The sequence below is a fragment of the Buteo buteo genome, chromosome 14, assembly GCF_964188355.1.
Source record: "Buteo buteo chromosome 14, bButBut1.hap1.1, whole genome shotgun sequence".
NCBI lineage: Eukaryota > Metazoa > Chordata > Aves > Accipitriformes > Accipitridae > Buteo > Buteo buteo.
In genome coordinates, this window is record NC_134184.1 from 33,926,747 (window position 1) to 33,949,596 (window position 22,850).

A 22,850-nucleotide genomic window follows, 5' to 3' on the forward strand; every position below is an offset into this window, starting at 1 on the left:
TCCATATGAAGAATTTGGGTTATTCTCCTCCATGCTATACCTCCAAAAGTATCAGTAAGCTTTCTGTTTGTACAGCACCTAGGACAAATATTTCCCAGTCTACCAGTAGGGCCCCTGGGTCCTATCCTAAAGTAAAGTAAATCCACTTCACAGCAAGAGTAAGGGTTAATAAAGGACTTTCTTTTATTGAATGGTAATATCTTTTGATAGAGAAATAGAGAAAGGAAATCTCAGTTAAAACACAAGCTATAATTAGGATAACACATTTGAAATGATGAAATACTTCTTGCCTTGAGCTCAGTGGCCATATTAAGAATTGCAGTGTGAGATATTTGTTTTCAAGTAGCTGTCAACCTATCATTGGTTTTCTAAACTTCTGGGATTAATAGGTAATTATGGTGCACACAGGAATTAAAAAGATTGAGTGCATTACTACACCTACCTCTCTCTCTGGCTAAAATCAGAACTCCTTTTCACAAAAACTGTTTCACTCTGCTCCTGTGTGTTGAGTTCAGCAAGCCTGTGTGCCTTACAGCCACCTGAGGAAGTGCCTGATCCTGCCTCTTTTCAAAAGCCTGTTGTGAGCAGGATATCTGCTGCTGTTTTCCACATCACACTTCCCAGCCCTTTGGTACAACTTGCTGCTGGAGAGCATGGCTGCCGCTTCTGGAAGGTTTCAAGCTGTTTCTCACTAACTGATCAGAGTATCTCGTTTTGGGATAATCCATTATCGAAAGATGCCACAGTACACCACAACAAATTAAGTGTTTCATTTCCAAAGTTGTTGTTACATCACGCTGTCTTGCAGACCACTCAACAACATTAACGTAGTAGTAGTCATCGCTAATACCTTTTCTTTTTTTTTTTTTTTTAGGTCCTGGGGACAACAATACCAGGAGAAGTCACACTGCAGGCAACAGACCCGTCTCTGGTAAGAGGGAAGAATTTAACTTTTTACAAGGCAGCAGCATGTAGACAATAAAGCCAGCCATGCCCACATGTGCAGTGACATTTCAAAGAGGAAGCACATCAAATGTTTAATCTTCAATGAAATATTAAGCAATCTGCATTTGTTGTCAATGTGTAGAAGTGGTATTCACCTCTCTCCAAAGAGTGACTCTGGTTTTGTCATGTACTGGTGAGCAGTTTCATAGCTCCTCAGTCTGTAGGTTGTTAGGCCTGCGTATACTGTCAACATCAAGGAATGTGAATTATAGGGCAGCTTTCTGGGCCAGTCTGTCTCACAAGGGGAAATCTGAAAGAGATTTTAGCTAATGGTGTCAGATCACTGAGGCGTACCTTTTCAGGAGCTGATTTTGTGTGACCTGCGGCCTGTAGTGTAGCTATGCTTAACTTGCAGCTATCAAACAAGCAATCAGAGAGACCTAACAGATGACTAGATAGAAACTGCTGAAAAATGATAGGGGTCCGCAAATAAGATAAGCTGAAAACTTGTTTTTAAGCACTATTGATAACACACTTGAATTAAAATAATTGGTATTGAAATTCCCAATGCTGCATCAGAAGACTTATGTACATAAGCAGAAGATGGTTGCTGCTCAGTTTTCAGTAGCTTCTGTTCCAGGCAATGGAGCTGGTTTTGTCTCCAGCTTATCCAATATTAGCAAGATTGAGGTCTAATTAGATGTTTATTAAGCCTCGCACTTCTCCCTTCTTCCCTCCTCCCCTACTTCTACTCCTACAAGGTACTGATGTTCCTGGTGGAAGCCATCGTATTCACTGGTATAAATACTCTCCATATGCAGACATTTCAGGACTGTATTTTTGAAATAGGCAAATGTTCTTCACAAAAGACTCAGCAGTCTAGTTCATATGCAGTTTCCTTTGGGAGCCACAGTAAAACTCCTGAACGCAGTACTCAGTGAATGGTATTTCACTGGCCTTCATAATTAGGAATTATTGCTGCCTGAGCCTCTTTCATACAGATGATTTCAACAGTCAAGAAGTGAATGTACTTAGCAGCAAAGCATGCTGTTCCTTTTTCATTGCCGCTAAGACAGCAGGACCATTCAGAGCTGCCTTCAGCACAATTATAAAATGTTCTCAGCTGCTTGGAGCCATTTCAGTCTATCTGAACATTTATTTCCTTTCATAGCAATGCAGAGTGAAGGCGCTGACAGTCCTTAAATGCATTGCTCAAGATGTACAGCAATTAACAACCCAGCTTCTGGGGCAGATGGTTTTAAGCTGTCCAGTGTTTTAGGTAGCACAGGTGTTGCTCCCTTGTGTTGATGCTTTAACCAGCTGCAACACTGTAGATGAGGAGAGATTTCAGGATCAATGGTAAATTAGAGATCTTTTTCTTCTTTACATCACAGGCTTGAAGAGAGGCCAAGTACCTGGCACCTGATGACTGTAGACCATTGAACCCTGGCACATATGAGATAAGCAAATAAAAAGAGGTGATTGAGAACTTTTCTGCACATCTTGGACAGTGCCAGCAGCTAAGCTGCTAAGGCAATAGGCTCGGACCCTGACTGCCACCCTAACTGTCCTGAGTACCAGCTGATCTTCAGGACACAGCAAGAAGAGGTCGTCCTCCAAATAAGGAGGTAACATTTTCCATATTAGCACTATTTTTTTCCAGTCTACTTACCTCTAGCTTTGCACCTGTTCAGTTGTCTGAATCCACACCATTATCTACAGCCACCTATGTTTTCTTAATGGGTTAAAAAAGGAAAAAGAAACACATCTCTGTTGCTCAGTGTATTCCATGAAGTTAGGCTTATTTGCATAAAAAAGGCTCCCCCAAAAAATCAAGTGAGGCTGACTAATGTCCTGAAGATCCTTTTAGTGCCTAAGAGGCATGCACTGTGGAAACTGTTTACTGTCTCCTGAGTAATGGAGTCTGTGATAAGCAATTTGTTTTGTAGGAAAATAATGTCACCTCAAGTAGCTGAAGGATATCTAATGACTTTCCACATTGTCAGCATTCCATTGTATCTCTTGGCTTCTGAGTACACTGGTGTATCGAAAATTAATACAAGGGAAACAGAAAATTGCTGCAAACGTTAAACATGCTGCCACATTTCAAGGATGTAGCTGTTGACTTTACCAATATTAAAACCAGAATCCAGTAGAAACCTACACTTTTTGCACAGAATATGAGAGCTGGCTTTAGGATGATGGTCCCCAAAACATTATTATTCCTTAGGTCTGAGGATGTTTCTTTTCTGGGACCTGACAGCATTTGAGGTTTCTTAAGAAGGCTTTGGATTACAGGCACAGCATGAGCTCCCTCTTGTGAGCCATGCCTAATGAAAAAAAGTCAAGGAATTCTCAACTGTCGTCTGATCTCAGTTCAGGACTAAACCTCCTAAAATCTCTATAACACTGGGAGACTCCATAGCTTGCTTTGATTTGTGGATCAACTGCCTGTGGAGAAGGGGCATCTAAAAATAGCTGAACATGATGAAGGGACACGCTGAGGAGCTTTAGCAATGGAGGAGCAACCTGAGGGAGGCAAGAAGAAAATTGGACTGCCTTCCGCAGTATTACTGCTGGTGACAAAGTACCCACTTATTCTTAGCATCCTACAGTTCAGCACAATGACGACATTTTCGTTCACAATGTGAAAGGGCTGAACTTAAAGGGAAGCAACCAGATTTCTCATAAGAATATATCTTATACACTCAGGTATGCTAAGTTAAAGGCACTAAATGAACAATACTGAGACATCTCTGAACAGTGACTCATGGCCTTGGGCATGTGCACTCTGAGAAGTGAGATAAACTAGCCTGGACAAAGCACCATTCGGATATGTATTTCTCATTTGGCATTGCAAGAGGACCAGAGCATGCAAATTGAAAGTGAGCACAGGCTGATACAACCCACAGCAGTATCAGGATCTACACACCACTACAAGCATAGCCAGGGCAGCATGCACAAATGTGAGATCTTGCATGGCTGGAGCTAGAGAGGCAGGCTGATTTGGGGCTAGTTTTGTTCCCAGGGTAGCCAGAAGTGCCCAGTGGATGCTGTCCCCCACCTGGTGAGCACAATGCCAGCCTCTCTTGCCATGAGGAAAGCTTCACTACTGCATGTGTCACCAGAGCCACCCAGCTCCTGCCCTGCTCCCTTCCAGCGGATAGGACTCTGGTGGGTTTGGTGCAGACGGGTGCTGGGGAGTGGTGTCCAGCTCATGGCTTTCCTTCTGTCTCAATTTGCCCAGGCAGTCCATGCTGAAAGCAGCTCTGCCGAAGCTCTAGAAATGCCCTATGCCATTAAACATAGAACAGAGGGTGTGCAGCAAGGCAACCTACTTTGCAGTCACTGCTGAGCGGCTCTTAGCATTGCTGCACTGTGGAACTGTGCAAAAGCCACCTCACGAGGAAGGCAAAGGAGCCTTCTGAATATATGTCTGTGTATGCATCTTCTAGAAAACCAGAAGTCATTAACTGAAGCTTGAGCATCCTTCCTGGTGCTTTTGTCAGCATATACAGCATTTTTCTGTTGGCACGTCTCAATGGACTTTGCAAAGGTGGTGAATGGCTGTCCCCATTTGAGAGACAGGGAAAATGAAGCAGACATTCATGTAGTGTTGCTGAGAGCTGCCTGTGCAAGCCAAAGGCAGAACCAGGCCTATGAGCCAGGTTTCTGTCTCAAACCATTGCCCTTCCTATGAAGCATCACTGCCTTCTGGTAGGGACTTCTTCACCTGCATCTTCCAGGTTTTATGAAGGTGCCTTAGCCAACAGCTTTCAAAGTTTTCCTTCAATAACAATGTTCCTCTGAGCAGGGAAATTTCCTTCCAGATGACATCTGACTTGATAGCAGTTCTCTGCCTGGATGTGGTTGCTATGACGGCTGCTCCCAGTTTGGCAAATCCTCATCCTGCCAATCCTCCGCAAACGCAACTCTTGCATATCTTATATTCTCTGGGAAATCAAACTATGCTTCTGTTTTTAGTCTTTTAATCTTCTCACATCTGTGTCTCCTTTTGTTTGGAATCAGTGATGTTAAAGCAGCCTTGTGCTGCCAATATTTTAACAACAGGTTTTCAGAAAAAATATCCCCACCTCAGTCTATGATAGATTTGGAGTACTGTACTGCTTGGGCTGCTGAGAAGAGAGACTAGGAATCTACTTTTATGGCTTGCCTTTGAAATAAAAACCCTTTCACATAAAAATCAGGAAGTCAACACTACTTGGCAAATAAATGCAGCTTAAGTGCTCTTAACTGGAAGTAGTTACAATAAACCTTCCTCCTAAAAAATCTGCTGGGTAATTTTCTGATTATGTGAACTGAGGTGCTGGATGGGCTGGGAGAGTGCATGCATGTGCAGGAGTGGGTGCTCAAAGGTGTTGAGAAAAGTCATTTTAGCAAATGTTATAGCCCACAGAGATATATATTCTTTCACTGTCCCCTGTTGCCATTTTGAAGCACACAAACACACATAATACATAGGCATTATCTCGCTGTTAAAATTCTTGTCAGATCTGGTCCTCACATCTCCACTTTGTTAAATGAATTAAACTCAGATTCCCATTGCCCCCCGACTTATCTACACTGATTTGCATGTTAATAACTTTCCTTCCCTCAGTCAGTTTGTTCTACCCTCTTCTTGATTTGCTCTCCATAGTAATTTGACTGAGTTCCATGCCCTCAATTCACAGCAAGGGGAGGAAACTGATGCAAGGTGGATGCAGGGGAGCAGGGAGTCCATCTTGGTGACTGTTTGCTTTCATTACCATTGATTGCCATTTCTCTGGGGAAAGCCATGCTGGGCAAAGCTGACTATCTCTTTGGAGGCTTTGGATGCCCGCCAGGGTGCAATGGACACTGCTCTGCTCATTTTCCCTTCACAGGTCTCTGGTTTTGGATATCTGACTCAGGTGCCTTCCCTCCTCATTTATGTTTTGCTGATCCTGAACTCCCATGGCTCCCCCAGTTCTGTAGCTCCCCTCCCCATTCTCAACAGAGGTTAGCTTTCAGGGTTGATCTCCGCCTATCTTTACTGAAGATGCCAGCTGAGATAATGGCCAATAGTAGAAATAGCCATTCACCCACTTCTATCCCTTCCAGAAGCCGTAAAACAAAACTGGCCCCTCTGAACCAACAGCTTTGCCCTGCAAGCAACCAGAGCAAGCTGTGCAAGGAACATTCTGCCTAACTGCTGGCAACTTGGGTGGATGGTCTAAGTCTTGGAAAAAACAAAATTCTCTCCCACGACTCTTATCGGTTTTGGACTCTGACTTCCTCATTGTATCACAGTGAGCAGAGCTCCTCATAGGAAGAAGCTTTCCAGTGCCAAGGAGAGGGCTGGCTGCCCACCACAGCTCCCAGGAAGTTCTGCAAGCAACACGCAGCTACTGGTCCATTGAGTCTGGTCCCTTGCATCTCTGCACACTGTTGCATTGGCTTGGGGCACGACTTCAGAGCGTGCATGTGTAGGGGGAAGCTGCTGCTGTTGTCGTACAGTTTCAGTTGAGTTTTCTCAACTGGTTGACTGCCAAAGACCATGAGGATTAATTTCCCACCTTTGAGTTTCTCTCCCCCTCAGGATCTTCCCATCTGCTGCACTTCGTCTTGCCCAGGTAAAGCTATGCTTGCCAGCCTCCCCCTTCCAAAAACACTGCAGTGTTTGTTTTGGTTCCTCCAGATTGTGCTGGCTCTGACTCCATGTACTGTGACTACTGACTCATGGTCCCACTGGTCACCTCTATCTGATTCCAAAGTTTTCATTATCTTCTGCTCTTTGCAGCTCTGCACAGACACTTTTGCCTCATAATGCTTAGCAATCTGTTAATGTGGCCACTGTAGAGATCTGCTTTATTTAGTAACATTACTCACCAGTGCAGGATTTTTTTCAGTAAAGGAAGTCTAAAAAAAAGATCATCAGCTGTTCCTATGTTTTTTCTCTGCATAGACTGCAGAGAAAAACATTCTACTGAGGTTTCATAAGCAAGTGAATTAAACTACATGATTTTTTTCGTTTTGATTTTGCATACATTTTCCAGACTCTCAGATTAAAAAATATCTGACACATTTTGACACATTATTTGCTGAGTACTTTTACATGAGCATAGGATTGTGTGCAGTGGAACTGAGAACTTGAACACAGGACAGAGTGGAATTACCTTTATCCTGAGGTCCCCTTTCAGGGTGTAAAAGAAAGCCAAGTTTCATTGTAGTTTTACAGCAAAGTAAACTGCATTGTCTTCATGTCTTCCTGGGAGTCCTTACACCTGTAAAAGGCTAAGGTAGCTGGTAGAACCTTAGTGGATCAGCTGTATCTGACCAGCTTATAATAGAGACACTTTGACAAGCCTCATGTTGTGGTTACAGCCCAGTGACTTCCCACTTTAGGGCAAGCACAGCTCCAGCTCTCACTTCAAAGCCTCTTTGCTCCATTGGTGGGCAGCAGGGACCAAGCCTGCTGAGCCCAGCAGCTGGGCTGGATGGACTGACAACTTGCTCCATGTGCATAACACCTGTGGGAAACCTTGCAGTCCCCTTATCTGTTTCCCACCAGAGGATCAAAGCCCTTCGAATAAAGCAAAAGCCCCAGATTAAAACCCCTTCACTTGGAAGGTCACCAGCCCCCATTCTGCTCTCCCATTCCTCTTTTACCTTCAGGCTGGCCTTTTTGCATATGTTCATTGTTCAGCCCCTCTCTCCCAGCCCTGCATGCAGCTGGTAAGGCTTAGCAGCCACCTGGGCCAAACCTGAACCATGGCTTCCCCTGCCTGCTCCATAGCCCCTGCACCACATCCACATCCCGGTGCTGACTTTGCTCCCCCTGCGTGAGGCAGGATGGTCGCCACATACTCTCGCCCTCCTGCCTCTCTATGGGTACCCCTCAGGTACCTGCCTATCAACTGTACCTAAGCACAGATTGAACACGGCAGGTGCCAGAGCTTTTGGTAATTGCACCCCGAGGCTATGAAATTCTCTGACAGCAAATCACCCTGCCAAATGCAGACTGCAGCATTTCTCCCTGCTGAAGCATGTCAGGCAGCGCAATCGGCGTTTGTGCCCTTTGGATCCGACAGTACTGTGTCAACCCAGGAGGGGGAAAGCTATTCTGTGAAGATGTCTGCTGCCTTTTCAGCTGCCAGCAAATACAACGATTGGGATTCACTGTTCCCTCCGTTCACTGTCAGCTCTCTCTTGGATCATGTTTTTGCTCAGAATGTACTGCAATTCAGGTGTCACTGGCAACTATTTCCCATGTCTGGTCTAGCCAGGTTTCAAACAGAGCAAAACTTTATTGCTGAATGTTATGGACTTGTTTATCTTCATGTGGGAGAAAAAGGGAGAGTAAGAGAGAGGTCCCTGGAGTTCTGGCTCCTGGTGACTGGCTCCCAAGTGAAGACAAGTCTCTGATCAACGCTCAGCTGATATGTTTAATTAACTCTGTTTCATCATTGTTGATCACGTTTCTTTGCCTCTGGGTCTGGTAAGGATCAGAGCCAACATACCATCTTTATGAAGAGTGAATGCTATACCTGTAGTGTGACCCAGATTGCCAACAACGGATTTGTGGGTATTTTCCCAAATATTTTCTGTGTCCCTGGTTGAGGTGAGTGCTCCCAGGTCAGCAGAGTTTCATCAGACTGGATCTCCCAGTATTTCTTCCCTGTCAGAAACTGTCTGGACAACCAGGAGTGAAAGATACTAGAAGAGGCCTGGTGAGGAGAAGGGAACAGAGAGGTGAGCTGAGGACCTGAAAAGAGCATGGGGATGTAACTACAAACAGAGAGCTTTTGGTTTCTGCTCTGGGGACAGTGTCCACGGGACTGAAAAATGAAAACTCTTCAACAATGGCTGGAATAGGGACTGTCATTCTTTAGGGCTTTTTTAGGACACAGGCAATATTTCAGACAATGGCAGCATTGCCAAGGCCTCACAAAGAAACCAGAAGGACGTGACAAATGTTTGTCAAACATTTCCAATATACCAGCTGGACACTGGGCTGTGCCCTAAATATTTTCTCTGCATTTGTCAGGAAACACGTCTGTGTCCCCAGCTCCAACGTGCATTTGCTGAAGCTGTGTGAGGAGCATGTTGTTAAAAACTCCTATGGACAATTCTTGTTATTTCTCCATTTTTTGTTTTCCTTTCTGCCCCTGGTCACCCAAGAAAGCAGCAACAGCTCCTTTTATGATCATGCCTGGGTTTGTGCTCAGAGAGGACCACGTGCTCTCCACTGTGCTTTGAAGTAAGGTGAACCCAGGTTTGTGTGGCCATGACAGGACACATCCTGCAGGGCACCTGCGGATGCAGGTGGGATTCACCTCCAGGGCGGGCTGGTCTCCAGCCTTGGCAAGTCAGCAAGGGTCTTTCAGGGTTTTCTGCAGTGTCTGGGAGCTCATTCCCTTCCACATAGCTGTCTAAGCTGTGTCTTGACCCCATACTGGGGCCAGCAAGGACAGGCACACTCCTCCCTTTCCCCTGCTCCAGTGCATTTTTAACTACTCACACACCCCCTTCAAACAGGAGTCACAGCAGACGCTGACTGGGTGCCAGCCTAGACTGAGACAGCAGGACTCAGGTGCGTATGGCAGCAGCCCATGTTGGAAGACATATCTTTATGAAAGGGGATTTCACAGCCAGTACAAAAAAGAGAGAAGCCCTTGTGAAGACCCTGCACTCAATGAAATCCCAGGGACTAATATCTTGGTGTGTGTTCAGGCAGGCAGAGAAGATTTCTTTTTTTTCCACCTTAGTACAAGTCTACAATAAACACAGCCTTTTTAATGACTGAAAAACTTCAGAAGAAAGTGTTGCCCTACAAGCTGTCCCATGTGGCCCCTGTGCAGCCACAGAGGTGTGCCATGGGAGCAGGAGGCTTGCTCACACTTTATTTCCTGGGACCTCTTCCAGAATCCTTTGAGAAAACATTCACTGAGAAAAGCTTCCCCCTTCACGCAAACTCTAATGTATTGCAGTAACAGTAATCTAATATGTAGATTTTATAGATCACTTATACAAATTATAGTGAAATCTCACTCCTGACTGTGGTTTAAAATAGACACAGGAATAACAATACAGCAGTAGCAGCAATAAAAACAAGAACAGCAATAATAATAATAATGAATTGATAAAAGAATATATCCATTAAGGTTCCTCCTCTCTGCAAGTACTTGATAATAAAAAGGTATTTTCAGCCTGCAAATTATTTAATATAATATTGTCTTTATTCTTTATGGCTTCAGAAATATCAGTAAGGTTTACAGGGTCCTACAGTATTTTAAGACACAGAAAAATACATTTGCTTTTGAGCCATCAGATTGCTCTTATATGAAAAGAGGTAGTTAGACTTGTGTTTTCCATTCTGTTGAAGATTCTGTACATTAACATGTCATCCTGCAGGGGAAAACATCTCTTTTTAATAATGCAGTGTATTAGAGGTCTCTTAGAAGGAAATTCTTGGCACAGAAGTTTCACTGGAAATTTAAGCAACCTATGGAAGTACATATCCATATTGTGGTGACTATAGTTAGGACTCTCCTTTTTCTGGACAAGCTGAAGCTCCTGGAAAGTTATGCCTAACTGATCCATGCTCAAAACAAAGCATCAAATCTTGTTTTTTCAACTTCTTTAGCCAGTGCTGCTAAAAAGACTTTTACAAATGAATTAAAGTGCAAAGTGTTTTTCCTGTATGGCCTTTAAAACAGCAGCTGTCTGTCTGTCTTCCGCCTTTCCCCAGTGAAGCCTTTCCAAAAATTTTATTCAGTTTACAACAGGTCCATTTCTCCTCTGCTTTCTGACTGAGGCTCTTTTCTGAAAAGGCAGGCAAATCCTCACAGGACAAGTGGCAGAATTCTGCGAATAGTCACGAGCAAATGCCCTCCCAAATCCAAGCAACTAGATCTTTCAGAGGACTTGAAAAATGCAATGCCTCTGCCACTCCTCCCAACTGTTATCACCTTTTTCATGCTTATGGGCCCCATGTGGCAGGAGGCACACAAGGATGGTTTCCTGCCTCCTCCCAAACAGAAATACTCCATAAATTTCTCTCAAAGATTACTCAATTTTTCCACTTCCCCAAAATGTTTTAGAATAATTCTTAATTGGAACTATAAGAATATAAAATACCATTTTTACCCAAAGATGTAAAAAATTGGAGACATCACTGACTGCATATGTACATTTCCTTTTCCTCTGGTTCTTTTGTAAAATTAGCTGGGTATTTATTAGCTCAGCAAAGATATCCTAGTGCTTTGAAATCACTCCTAAATGTTTTAAAGACCTTTCCTTTCCTCCCATTCAAAGAACTGACATGTTACATGTTTGAATTGTCACCAAGCAAAGATGTATGGGTTCATTAGGAAGAGCCAACAAGTACTTGGATGGGGGAGGTGAGGTTAAAAAGAGTGGATGTCTTCACTTAGAGGCAGGAGTCTGAAGCTTGGCAATCCAATACTGGTGACAATGTAAACCTCTAGAACAAGGGTACATGTTAGGGGTAGAGACAGCCACAATAACGTGGTTGCCACAGCATGTAGAGCAAACGTGTACTGGTAGTTGCTGATGGCATGTCTGCAGCTTCCCTACCTTTTGTTACTTGATGTGCTTTCCTATAGTTAAAGCACAATAGAGAGACCTGATTTAAGTATCAGACTTGAGTAGTAACTCCTTTTCTCTGCAAAACTATTGTTAGCCACATGCACTAACTAATCTCTGTTCTGGTTCAATGCTGCAGAAGGATGTAATCATTCCTAACTACAACTGCAGGTAGGTAAACTGAGGAAGCAATGCATAGTGATCAGCATTGGAGCCAATTCTGGAAATTACAAGCTTTTGATTCATACAGTCAGATTCAGGTGCCTCATAGTAAGATTCATGTCACTTAATAGGAAGTGTCTGAGTTATTCATGTTTACTCCTTAGCTTATTTTCTTTGATGCGAGTGAAGAGAAATAGGCTTTTCAAGGGCTTGATCCTAATTTAGGTCCTTACCTTAGGCTGAGATTAAATGACCCCTGATCTATGCTCCTTGGGAGTGCATGTTTCTAAAAAAGATTGATGGTGTTTATCAGATTACCTCTGTACCTGGTCACAGCCCCTCCATCTGCACACATGAAAAAACCTAGGCCAGGCCATGTCCCCAGGCGCTGACATGTCGTTGCCCATAGCCTTTGTCAGCAGGCTGCTTGGCATGGTTTTGGTTTGTGCCAGCCTGCAATCTCCCACACCTTGCCCAAGCATGGTTCTGGGACTGACACGGGAGAGGCGATGTTGTCACTGGGAGGACTGAAATGGTGATGAGAGGCTTAGTGAAGCAAAGAATGTGTACCTGTATGGACATGGGCATACCAGGCCACTTGGACTTGGGGCCTATGTATACTTCTAGCCAGTTTCACTTATGGGCCTAGAACTGGCTTTTTATGTGCTTGGATTTCTTGAAAACACAGCTAAAATTGTAGCAGCCCTCCATCTGATTGGGTTTGATAAGCTGAACTCTACTTCCCAGTGTGCGGGTCTTTCAGACCATGCCACATGCTTGTCCAAGAAAAATGGTGACCCATCATCTTTTCCTGAACTCCTCATCACCTGAGTGATGTGGAGCGCAGATGCTGCCAGGTGGCATCCCGTGGCTGTGCTGTGTGTTTAAGGCACACAGACACAGCAGTGCAGTGGATCTGACCATTGCCCTCCCTTGGTCAGTCTCTAGCCCTAGATTTGACACAGCAACAATTCGATGCCTTCAGCAGATGGCATTAAATCCTTGAAACAGGCAAATGGGCACTGTCTGCCTCCATAAGTCTCATTTGTACTTGTCTCTCAAGAACAGCCATCAGCTTTAGTTCTGAAGGATGACACTCAATATACCTTACAAATACTGCAGTGCTGTTAATTTGGACGGCTCTGGCTGCTCCTGCTCTCCAAGTACGCTGGATCCTCTCAGGAGTCCTGGCCTTAGGAAATTCCCTGGGCAGTCTTTTCCAAGATGTGCAAAGAAGTATATTTGAATTTCTTACCTGTTATTTTCCTTGACCCCCTTGTCCTTACGTCGTGAGGCAGTAGCAATAGAAGCTCTGGCACTGTGTTATTCATCATATTATACCTCTTTTATCCAGTGCTGGGACACCATTTGGGGGTCAACAAGAGCTGCAAACCATGATCTGCTGCTGCCTTTTGCATTGCCAGTGAGGGACTGTGGGCCAAGTCTATGGCTTATGGCCTTCTATCCTTCATGATCAGCTCAACCAAATTCCCACATCTAAATCATTAACTGTAGTTCCTTGGATGACTTCTAGAATAAATTTTAAAATGTATGCAATGTCTACTACTTTCCAGTCCTCTGGAAAAGTGGCTGCTCCTTTTGTGACACAGTCAGCAGCTCAGCTACTTCATGCATGAGCATCTGTAGAAGGAGTCTAAGGGGTAAATCACCAGGACCTACTAGTGTAGGGCACGTTAACTATTAAGTTTATTCCAGCATTTGTTCTTCTGTCATCTCCTTCTTTGGGAGTACCTCATTGTGGCTATCAGGGAGGAGAGGCAGGGAACCACTCACTGTTCTGGTGGTTAAAATTGAGGCAGAGAACCATTCTGATTCTCATCAATCTCCTCCTTTTAATTAGTTGCTCCTTCATAGCCACTAGGCTTACGTATTCTACATGGGCTCCTTGCTTCACTTATACTTAATTTGTCTCCTATTGATGTTTACTCTTTGCTGTTACAAGGTGTTTGTCCTTTGAACACCACCTTGGATCTCACACTCTAATTTATGCTTCTGTTTGCTGGCTTTATTGGGATAAGATTCGTACATTTTCAAGGATTTTTACTGGGCTCGTGTTGCAGCTACAATCCTCATGTGGAAAGCACTTTGCATCCTCCAGGATGAAAAGTGCTGTGTAAAATGAAGTGTTGTATGTAAAGATTTCAATTAAATAATGTACCTAAGATTTGGTGTTACAAGAACATACTCCTCTGAAGATTTTAAAGTCTTTTTTCCTTGCTTTTGTTCCTGCATAATGGCGCATTCTTAATGACAATAGGAGTCACTAGGGAACACAAATCTGGTATTCCCTTCTCAAGCTATATATACTTTTAACAACTCCCATGATACAGCAAGAGATTTCTCATTCATTACTTTGCAGCGCATGATTTGCAGTGCCATGATGTAGCTAATTAGCTGTTGACGTATTCAGAGTCCACATCTGCAGCTTTATTACCAGAATGAAAGCCACATGAATCTTCATTTTTCTGGTGTTTTTTGTTGTTTTTCTTCTAATATAAGACCTTTGGACCTTCCAGATTTTCTTTTTTATCATATTTTCCACAGTTCTATGTGAGCAATTATTGCCTGATGTCTGGAAAGTTCAAATGTATACCACTTGCCCTAGTATCCATTAGTCATCACTGTTGCTCTGTCACAAGTTTCTTGGTGCTAAATGACTATAGCCAAAGTAGATAGAAAACGTAACTGGAGAAATAGAACACACTGTAGTAGTTGTTGGTTTCATCTTTTTTGGAGATTACTCTGTCAGCAGTCGTGCCAAGTAAGGGCATTTTGTTCTTTTCTTCTCTTTTTTTTTTTTTTTGTTGGCTTACCAGTCCTGATGTTATAAAGGACTTTAACTCAAACATTTACATTTCAGCTAGTTATGGTTGTTTTCAATTGTTTTCAAGCTAGTGGACACAATGAACTGCTTGGCAGAAAGACTGTACAATAAGCTTATTTCAAATAAGTGTTTTACACTTGTATGTTTTTAGACAATAGTGCTCCTTGCTGTCTTATCTGTGCCAGAAGACCACGTAAAAAGCTGTATCATGATCCATTCTTCGTTGCTTCTGTCCTCTGAGATTATTCCAGATATGAGGCTTAAGCTTATGCTAACTCAAGATAGAAGAAAAAAGTGTGCCATCTTGAAGTTGATGGCAAAGTTCCTGTTGATGTCAAGAGGGCCAGGATTTCACCCAGAGAGATTTGGCATCAGCTTCACTGGGGAAGCGTCAACATGGACTGCTCTGATAACATTCTTATTTTGTCAATGCCAAAGCATCCACTCACTTTATGTCCAAACAGGAGAAAAACCCAGATGGTGTCAGATCACATTGTCATCCAGATCCATTTCAAAAGAGCTTTAGAGCCAAATCCGATCAATATATTTAAAATGTTTGACTCTAAATTTTCTGTAATGCTCCAGTAGACAGTTCCTAGGATAGATGCCACAGTTAACAAGATATGCAGAACAATTACCCTTAGCTGAAGCAACTGGCCAAGGGCTCAGTAGGATCCCTCTCTCTGGGTCTGGGTGTCAGTCATCACAAATAAGCAGAAGAGGAGAGACTAGTGTCCATATCTGAGAAGGAAAGTCTTCCCCTCTTCCCTCCATCACCTTGCACAATTCAAGAGTGTATCCTATAAGTGTCTGGTTTTCTAAACAGGAGAAATTCTGCTCCTAAGGAAGCCAGGGCTTGTCCGAGACTCTCCCTGGGCAGAAGGAGAAAGAAGAGCTTAGAGAAGTCACTGGCTGGCAATAAGTAGCTTTGCATCCTTCAGCTTCTTCTAACAAGGCCTAAAAGTGGACCCAGGTGATTTTAATCAGAAGCTAAAAGCTGAGAAATTCTACTGCTGCAGAGACACAGGTTTGGCTTTCTCCCACTGTCCTTGTTGTCTCTGGGTGAAAATGGATATTGACCTGAGTAGAAGGATAAGTCTGGAGAACTTTTAGACAAGTGTTGGTTTTGCTTTGTTGCTTAATGAAACCTAAAAAGCAATTACAGTTAAATCAAAATTGATTGGATTTGAACATGGGATTCTAAAACATACAAATGAACAGCCTTTCTCTTAAAATCTGTAGTCCTTAATGAAAACCTAGCTGTATCTTTTTTCAATCTCATATAATTTTACAATAAAATAGAAGAAAATGCAGAGATCTTCCTGGAGCTTCATTTTAACTTGTATAACTGACCATAATGAACTTCATGGACCAGATTCTGCTTTAACTGAATCTGGGGCAAATCCAAAGCAGTTCCATTTATTCTGATAGATTTCTTTAAAAGAAGACCAGAGCCCGACCTTTCAGCATCAGTGTTTAAACTGTTTACAGTCAAAGCGAATTCAAATTCCACTGAAAGCTATAGTGTTAGTGGAAATTCTCCATATCTTTTATTGTCTGTGTGCAAAATAGATCACCGCGTTCCCAACAGTTAATAATTTTTGGTTTTTAAGTATCCTCTGCACATAATTAAATACTTCAATCACTTTTTGAAAGTAAACCATAATATTTACTGTTAAGACGGGGTGTGCACTATGGGTGTTCATGTTTATATGTTAAATCTATTATAGCCATGTTGCTTTTAATACTCTTAGAACCATTCTCAGCATCTTTTTGTAGCATTCATGGCCAGGGGAGGCGGAGAATCCCCTATTGGCTAAAGAAACACATCTTCCATCCTTGGATCCTGGCCAAAGGCTACGTAGCCTTGTGATTTATATGTTAGCTGCATATTTAAAAGGCAGAAAATTCCCCTTCTCCTGAGCTCCTGTACTCGTGCTGACATTAATATTTTCCATCTCTTGCTGTTGATTATGGTTTTCCATTTTTCTGTAACAAAAAAGAGCCAAAAAAATGCACAGACATATCACCACATATTTAATACAGCCAAATTATTGCAAATAGAAAGATAGGTCTGACTTTTTATCACATTATGGAAACACAGAAGCCCTGTTATACACAAGAGAGGCATTTCACTTACATCTTTGAAGTAAGATTTTCAGAAACAAGCAATGATTTTTCCATGTTTCATCTCTCAGGTTTTTGCTAATGAGCAAAAACTCTTTAAAATTCCCACTCCTGTAAAATCAAACATTGGACACTAAAGGAGTGAGGGAACCAAAATCATTATTGCAGATATCTGGCCTGATTTCTTGTAGGCCTGCTTTTACCCTATTTTATTAGCAACCTACACTCAGATCTGCAGCTGAGCATGTAGTACCATGTAATTTTTACCAGTAGTCCCAGTTACCACTAGAGCCTAACCTCACCTTGCTTTACAACTATCTGCAGACACTCTATGGACAGAAGTGTGACGCAAATAAACTTGTGCTCCATATCAATCATGCAGATACTCTTTTTTTTGTTTTTATCCTGAGGACTTAGGAAATGGTTATTACCTTGTGAAAAATTTACTGTCAAACTGTTCATGGCCTGCCAGGGCTCTCTTTTTGGTAGGGAGAAGGCTCAATATCTTTGGGACACTGGGTTATTTTAGAATAAGCTTGCTTAACATTGTGTGTATTTCTTGCTTTGGTGAAATATAGAGTAACACTTACTATGGGTTAAAATCTCGGAAGAGACGTTTTTCTATAATTGTGATTTTTCCATATTTTGGAAACAAGCTATTGGAAATATCCATTTCTCATTTTTTAATTTTTGATCTCTTGGGGTTGGAGTCATATCACCTACCTTCAGGCGCACACATACATATCTGAGCTAGTTGTCTAGAGCCCCATATGATCTGTAAAGAGAAATGGCTACATCAAGACCATTATTCATATGACCACCTGGCCACAGCGCGTCTGTTCCTCTTTGACTATGAAGGGAACACTGAAGGACCAACACGAAGGTAGACATCTGCATTATACTCTGCAATATGGTGAGATAGGTCTCACATGTGACCTTCTCTTCACTTGTACCCTTGTAGGACATTTGCACCCACAGTTTTTACTGGATAGCAATGCAGACATCAGTGGCCAACTCTGGCCTTGATTCTGGCTTCAATATTAAGTTTAACAGCTCAGGAACATCTGCACATGGACATCTGTGCTGTTAATGAGTATCAGACTCCCTGGCTCATCTTTGGCCCTACAAACTCAAGCAGTGTTGAGGCACATCTCAGGAAACAGCACAGACCAAGGATTGTTCCCAACAGGTGGAGTGGATGAGACCTTCTGGCTTGGGAGAGGAAGAGATTGTAGTGATATGAACACTAAGCATGTCCCCATGACACATCTTCCTGCCCTATTGTTTTGGGTTTGTGTGGTGGGGTTTTGGTAGCAGGGGAGGGGGCTGCAGGAGTGGCTCCTGTGAGAAGCTGCTAGAAGCTTCCCTGGCTCCAAGTCGGACCCGCAGCTGGCCCAGGCTGAGCCCATCAGTGACAGTGGTAACACCTGTGGGAGAGCAGCTTTAAGAGGGGAAGCCTGCAGTGAGTAGGGGATTGGAATGTGAGAGGAACCCCTCTGCAGACAGTAAGGCCAGTGAGGAAGGAGGGGAGGAGGTGTGCTGGAGGAGGGGATGTCCCTGCAGCCCGTGGTGAGATGGCAGGCTGCCCCCCCAGCCCATGGAGGGGAGCAGAGGCCCCCCAAGATGGCTGTGACTGTGTGGGAAAGCCCGTGCTGGGGCAGTCTGTGACTGAAGATCGGCCCGTGGGAAGGACCCACGCCAGGGAAGTCTGTGAGGAACCGCAGCCCGCGGGAAGGACCCATTCCAAGGAAGTCTGTGAGGAACTGCAGCCCGCGGGAAGGACCCACGCCAGGGAAGTCTGTGAGGAACTGCAGCCCGCGGGAAGGACCCACGCCAGGGAAGTCTGTGAGGAACTGCAGCCCGCGGGAGGGACCCATGCCAGAGAAGTTGGTGAAGGGCTGTCTCCCGCGGGAGGGACCCCACGGCGGAGCAGGGCCCGAGTGAGGAGGAGTCCTCCTCCCCCTGAGGAGGAAGGAGCGGCAGAGACCAGGTATGACGGACCGACCCCAACCCCCATCCCTGTTCCCCTGCGCCGCCCGCCGGGGAGAGGAGGTGGAGAGAACCGGGAGTGGAGGCGGGAAGGCTGGGGGGAAGGTGTTCTCAGGTTGGGTTTTACTTCCTAATATCCTTGTTTTGATTGGATTGGTAGTAAGTTAGATTGATTTTGTTTCTTCCCCAAGTTGAGCCTGTCTTTTGCCCGTGACTGTAAGTGGGGAGCGATCCCTCCCAGTCCTTGTCTCGACCCACGAGCCTGCCTTTATATTTTCTCTTCTGCATCCCACTGGGTCCGGGGAGGACGAGTGAGCGAGTGGTTGTGTGGTGCTTTGTTGCCGGCTGGGCTGAAACCAAGACACCTATGTTATTTGCTAGCATAGATGTAGCCCATGCACCTCATCCTGTAATTATAAATATAGTTGTTTGGTTCAACAGCAACTCTTTCTAACACAGTGTTTTTTCCATTATATTTCATCTCGCTAAATACTTCTTTTTGGAGCTTGGCTTTTTGTTTTCATATGTAAAATGTTTTGGATTAGGTATGTATTTGCTGACATCACTGTAGGAGGTGGTAAAATGTTGACATTAAATATCAAGACAATTATTTTTGCTTATAGAGCTCTGGCTAATGTCTGTTGCTGCAGAGCAGCAATATTCTTCTGTAGGAGTATTGTCACTGTTGAGAAGCACTCTAGTGGTTTATTTTTCAGTATGGCACCTGTCTCTTTTCTTCCATGGAGTTTATATAACATATGCACAAGAATGATTAATCTATATTCTATGTTTTGAGGGAAGGCAAGTGATTGATTATTCTTTTTCTTACTTGTTTTTTACTTCTACCTTTCTGAAAAATTTACTCATTCATATAAGGGAGTTCTTTAGCATCTCACTTCTTATTGGTTGCCATTTATCCTTTTTTTCTCTGTCTGCTGATATAATTCAGGAATAGAAAAGCAAATTGAAAGACCATAAGTAGGTTTGCTGTCTATCAGCATTTTAAAACCCTAGATCTGGACCACTATAGAATTTTTCAAAAAATCTCAGAGCTCCTTCTGGGGCCTTGAATGTGAACTGAGAGTCTGAAATCCTTGGAATGAATGACAGAGGGTCAGAGAAATACTGAGCTGAAGCCAAATCCTTGTCAAACTATGTGGGTTTATGCTAGATCTGGGTCATATTAACAATGTTTGACAAGCTAGACATGCTCGGAATAGTTAATTTCCCAGCTATTTTAGTCCAAACCAGTTGCTGTCTTGGGCACAAGATCCAGTGTTAGTACTTCACATTTGATCCCTCAACTCCCATAAGGATAGTTTCAAGCTCTCAGTAATGTGTCTCAGTGCAAAACCTGTGCTGTAATTGCAGGCTCTCATTTCTTGGTACACATCTTGACCTGCAGGATAGCTGGGTATCCTCCACGTTTCTCTCTCTGACTGTTTGTTAGAGCAATTTAATAAAATGCTGCAAGCATTACCTGGATATACAATTTAAGTAGGTCAACTTCTCTGAAAAAGCTGCTGAGTTCTCCAGTGGTTGGAAGCAATAATCACTATTCATGAGCCTTGCAGCATCACTCAAAGGCCTCATTTAGATCAGACAGATCTATTGTGCCAGCTACTCTACGAAGACATAAAAACCACCTCTCCCAAAGACTTTGCAGCCAGAATTTAGAGTCGGCAAAGTAAGGGAAGGAGCAGGGGAAAGGCAGGGAAAAAGCAAGAGTGAGCAGCTTGAGACACCACTTATTAGAATATTTTAGATGTATTGCCTTTATTCACTTTTTGTGATGTAATGTGTGAAGCCAAATTGTGCTGATAAAATCCCCTTTTTGTAGAGTGCAGTACCTGGAAAACGGGTGTTATTGTCTGTGATTTCTTGATCTAGGTGGGTACTGGTTTTTCCTGATGGTGGTTTATGACTCTCTACCCTTTAGGCATGGCAGCTAATCTCCTTACCAGCTGGGGCAGGGATCCAAAGCTCTTTCCTTCATGAGGAAAGGGTAGAGAGTAGGGGGAAATGTGTCAGTGGCTCATTTCTTTCTATATCCCTGACCTGTTGGAGCAGGAAGATGATAGAGACCTATAGAAGGATATCCTTGTCCCTCCTAATGCTTCTGGACAGTCCATAAAGCCTAGATGCATGAAGTCTGCAAACTAATTTATTACCTACTCCTTAATAGTTAGTATTGTCTTCAATTGACAACAATGAGGGATGGTGGTGATGACAGTGAATGTGAAACATTGCTTGAGTTGAGAACAATGCTTCTCAAAAACAAATAGCCATAGAAGTAGCTCATACATTAAAGAAGTTGTGCAAACTTAGAAACAATGCAAAGAATAGTGACAACTTTTGAATAATAGAGAAATGCCTTATAATGAGAGATGCAAGGACATCCCTTTGCTCATTGCATACAACACCAAGAGGCAACATACATTCTAATATGACAAGAAAATATTCAAGTTATTATTATTTTTCTTAACATGTCAGAGAAAAACATGACAAAAAACAATGTGAGGCTGTTAATGCCAGTCAAATTCAAGTTAGGAGTAAAACATGAATTTTCAGCAGCAAAGATTATTAACTGCTAGAACAAACTAACATGGGAACATCTGCCTTTTATTTCATCAAGGGTGTTTTGGTCTAAAGCAAGTCTCAGTAAGACTGTGTGGTGGACTTCACATGGGAGGGGATGCAGGGAGACAATCTGTGCCTTATTCAGAAGTTTTAGCCACATTATCTACCAGGTTCCCTCCAACCTCACAGTCTAAGGCTCTGGTAAAGTTTTCTGCCACAGAAAAGAGTTGGGTTTGAGAGGAAGGAGTCCAATCTGTACCAAAAGTGTTCTCAAGTGCCCATGATATTCAGGGTGATATGTACAACATGTCCTCTTCATCCTCAGTGGGGCAAAGGGAGCAGGAAGGAATAGGATGGCAAGTTCTTTTGTGTGGGTGATAGCTGTGCTAAAGGAGCAGGTATAATTTCAGTGGTTTTATTCCTGATTTACAAGAGGATGAGGACTTATATTTAAAGAATATTTCCTTATGTGTATGAAAACTGTAATCTATACAGTAGGTATTTTGGGGGATATCAGATGTTTATAGGATACATCTGATCCCGTTCTGAGTCACACCAGTCTAAGACTGGAGTACTGAGGAGTAATGCCAGACATCTGCTTTGAAAAGCATGATGGTCTTTTTTCATTTTGAGTCCCAAGGCCATGCAAAGCAACAAGTACAAATCATGTGTGCTGCAGCCTGATTGCTGAACCAAAAAAAACCAAAACCAAACCAGAATCATTGCCAAAAGCAATTTTCCAGTATATGTTTGATGCATTGTACAAAGGACCCTCTGCCAATAATACCCAGCACACAAGGAAAGTGATATAAATGTCTGATAACAGCTATAAAGATGAAGCACTACGCAATAAAGACCAGAACTGTGGTGAGCAAGCCAGCTGAGAACAGCCCACACAGGAAGCAAGAGAGAGGTTGTCTCTTGTCATTCATGAAATTATGCTCTAAATCAGAGACAGAGGGTGGTGGAGGAGTCCAGTGCAAGGTGTTTGCAAGTGCACTGAGGGGGAGTATCTTAAAATTGTGTGAGATAAAATTGATAAAGAAGTGGTATTTTGAGGCAAAGGAAAGCATTTAGAGTTCCTGCAAACTCAGCAATTGAACCAAGTTGTGGCTGGTAAGGAGGGGATGAATATTGCCTTGATTTAAGAATTCCTTTAGTGCTTGTTTTCTTGCTGGTATTCCCTGAAGTAATGAAGTTAAATAGTTCAGCTTGCATAGGAGATGAAAGTTGAATCATGTTCTTTCCCTCTGTATAAAAGGATGCTCTCCACTAGGACTCATATAAATTTGAAGCACTTGCTGCCAAAGTTCTTCTCTTCAGAGCATCTCACATTCAGGTGATGAAGCCCTGCAGCACAACTGTGAGGCACAAGAGAAAATAGCATTACCCACACTTCTCTGACAATGGGTGAGACAGATAGAGGTAAAGGCTTTATCATGGCCACAAGATCAGGAAAAAAAAGGGGGGGGAGGGGGATCGGGGATGGGACTGGGATATCAGAGCTCCCTCTTCTCAACCCTAAAAGAAAAGCTAATGAATGTAGCCCAGAAGATCCTCCTACGGGTTGGGAGCAAAACCGTACAATGAACTGTGGACAGTATTTTTAATGGTA

At 43.1% G+C, this 22,850-nt stretch overlaps 1 protein-coding gene and 1 long non-coding RNA gene across 2 annotated transcripts in view; one reads left to right on the plus strand and one right to left on the minus strand.

The window, feature by feature from the left end:
- The first annotated feature begins 901 nt into the window (after positions 1 to 901).
- LOC142039602 (uncharacterized) overlaps positions 902 to 22,850 on the plus strand; it is a 90,239-nt gene continuing 68,290 nt past the window's right edge. Inside the window, exons 1-2 of the long non-coding RNA XR_012652978.1 lie at positions 902 to 931; positions 2,340 to 2,573. This is a non-coding gene — a long non-coding RNA (uncharacterized LOC142039602). The remainder of the gene's footprint in view (positions 932 to 2,339; positions 2,574 to 22,850) is intronic.
- LOC142039601 (uncharacterized) overlaps positions 22,237 to 22,850 on the minus strand; it is a 69,141-nt gene continuing 68,527 nt past the window's right edge. Inside the window, exon 4 of the mRNA XM_075046340.1 lies at positions 22,237 to 22,596. Coding sequence (XP_074902441.1) covers positions 22,571 to 22,596 — 26 coding nt within the window. The 3' untranslated portion in view covers positions 22,237 to 22,570. The remainder of the gene's footprint in view (positions 22,597 to 22,850) is intronic.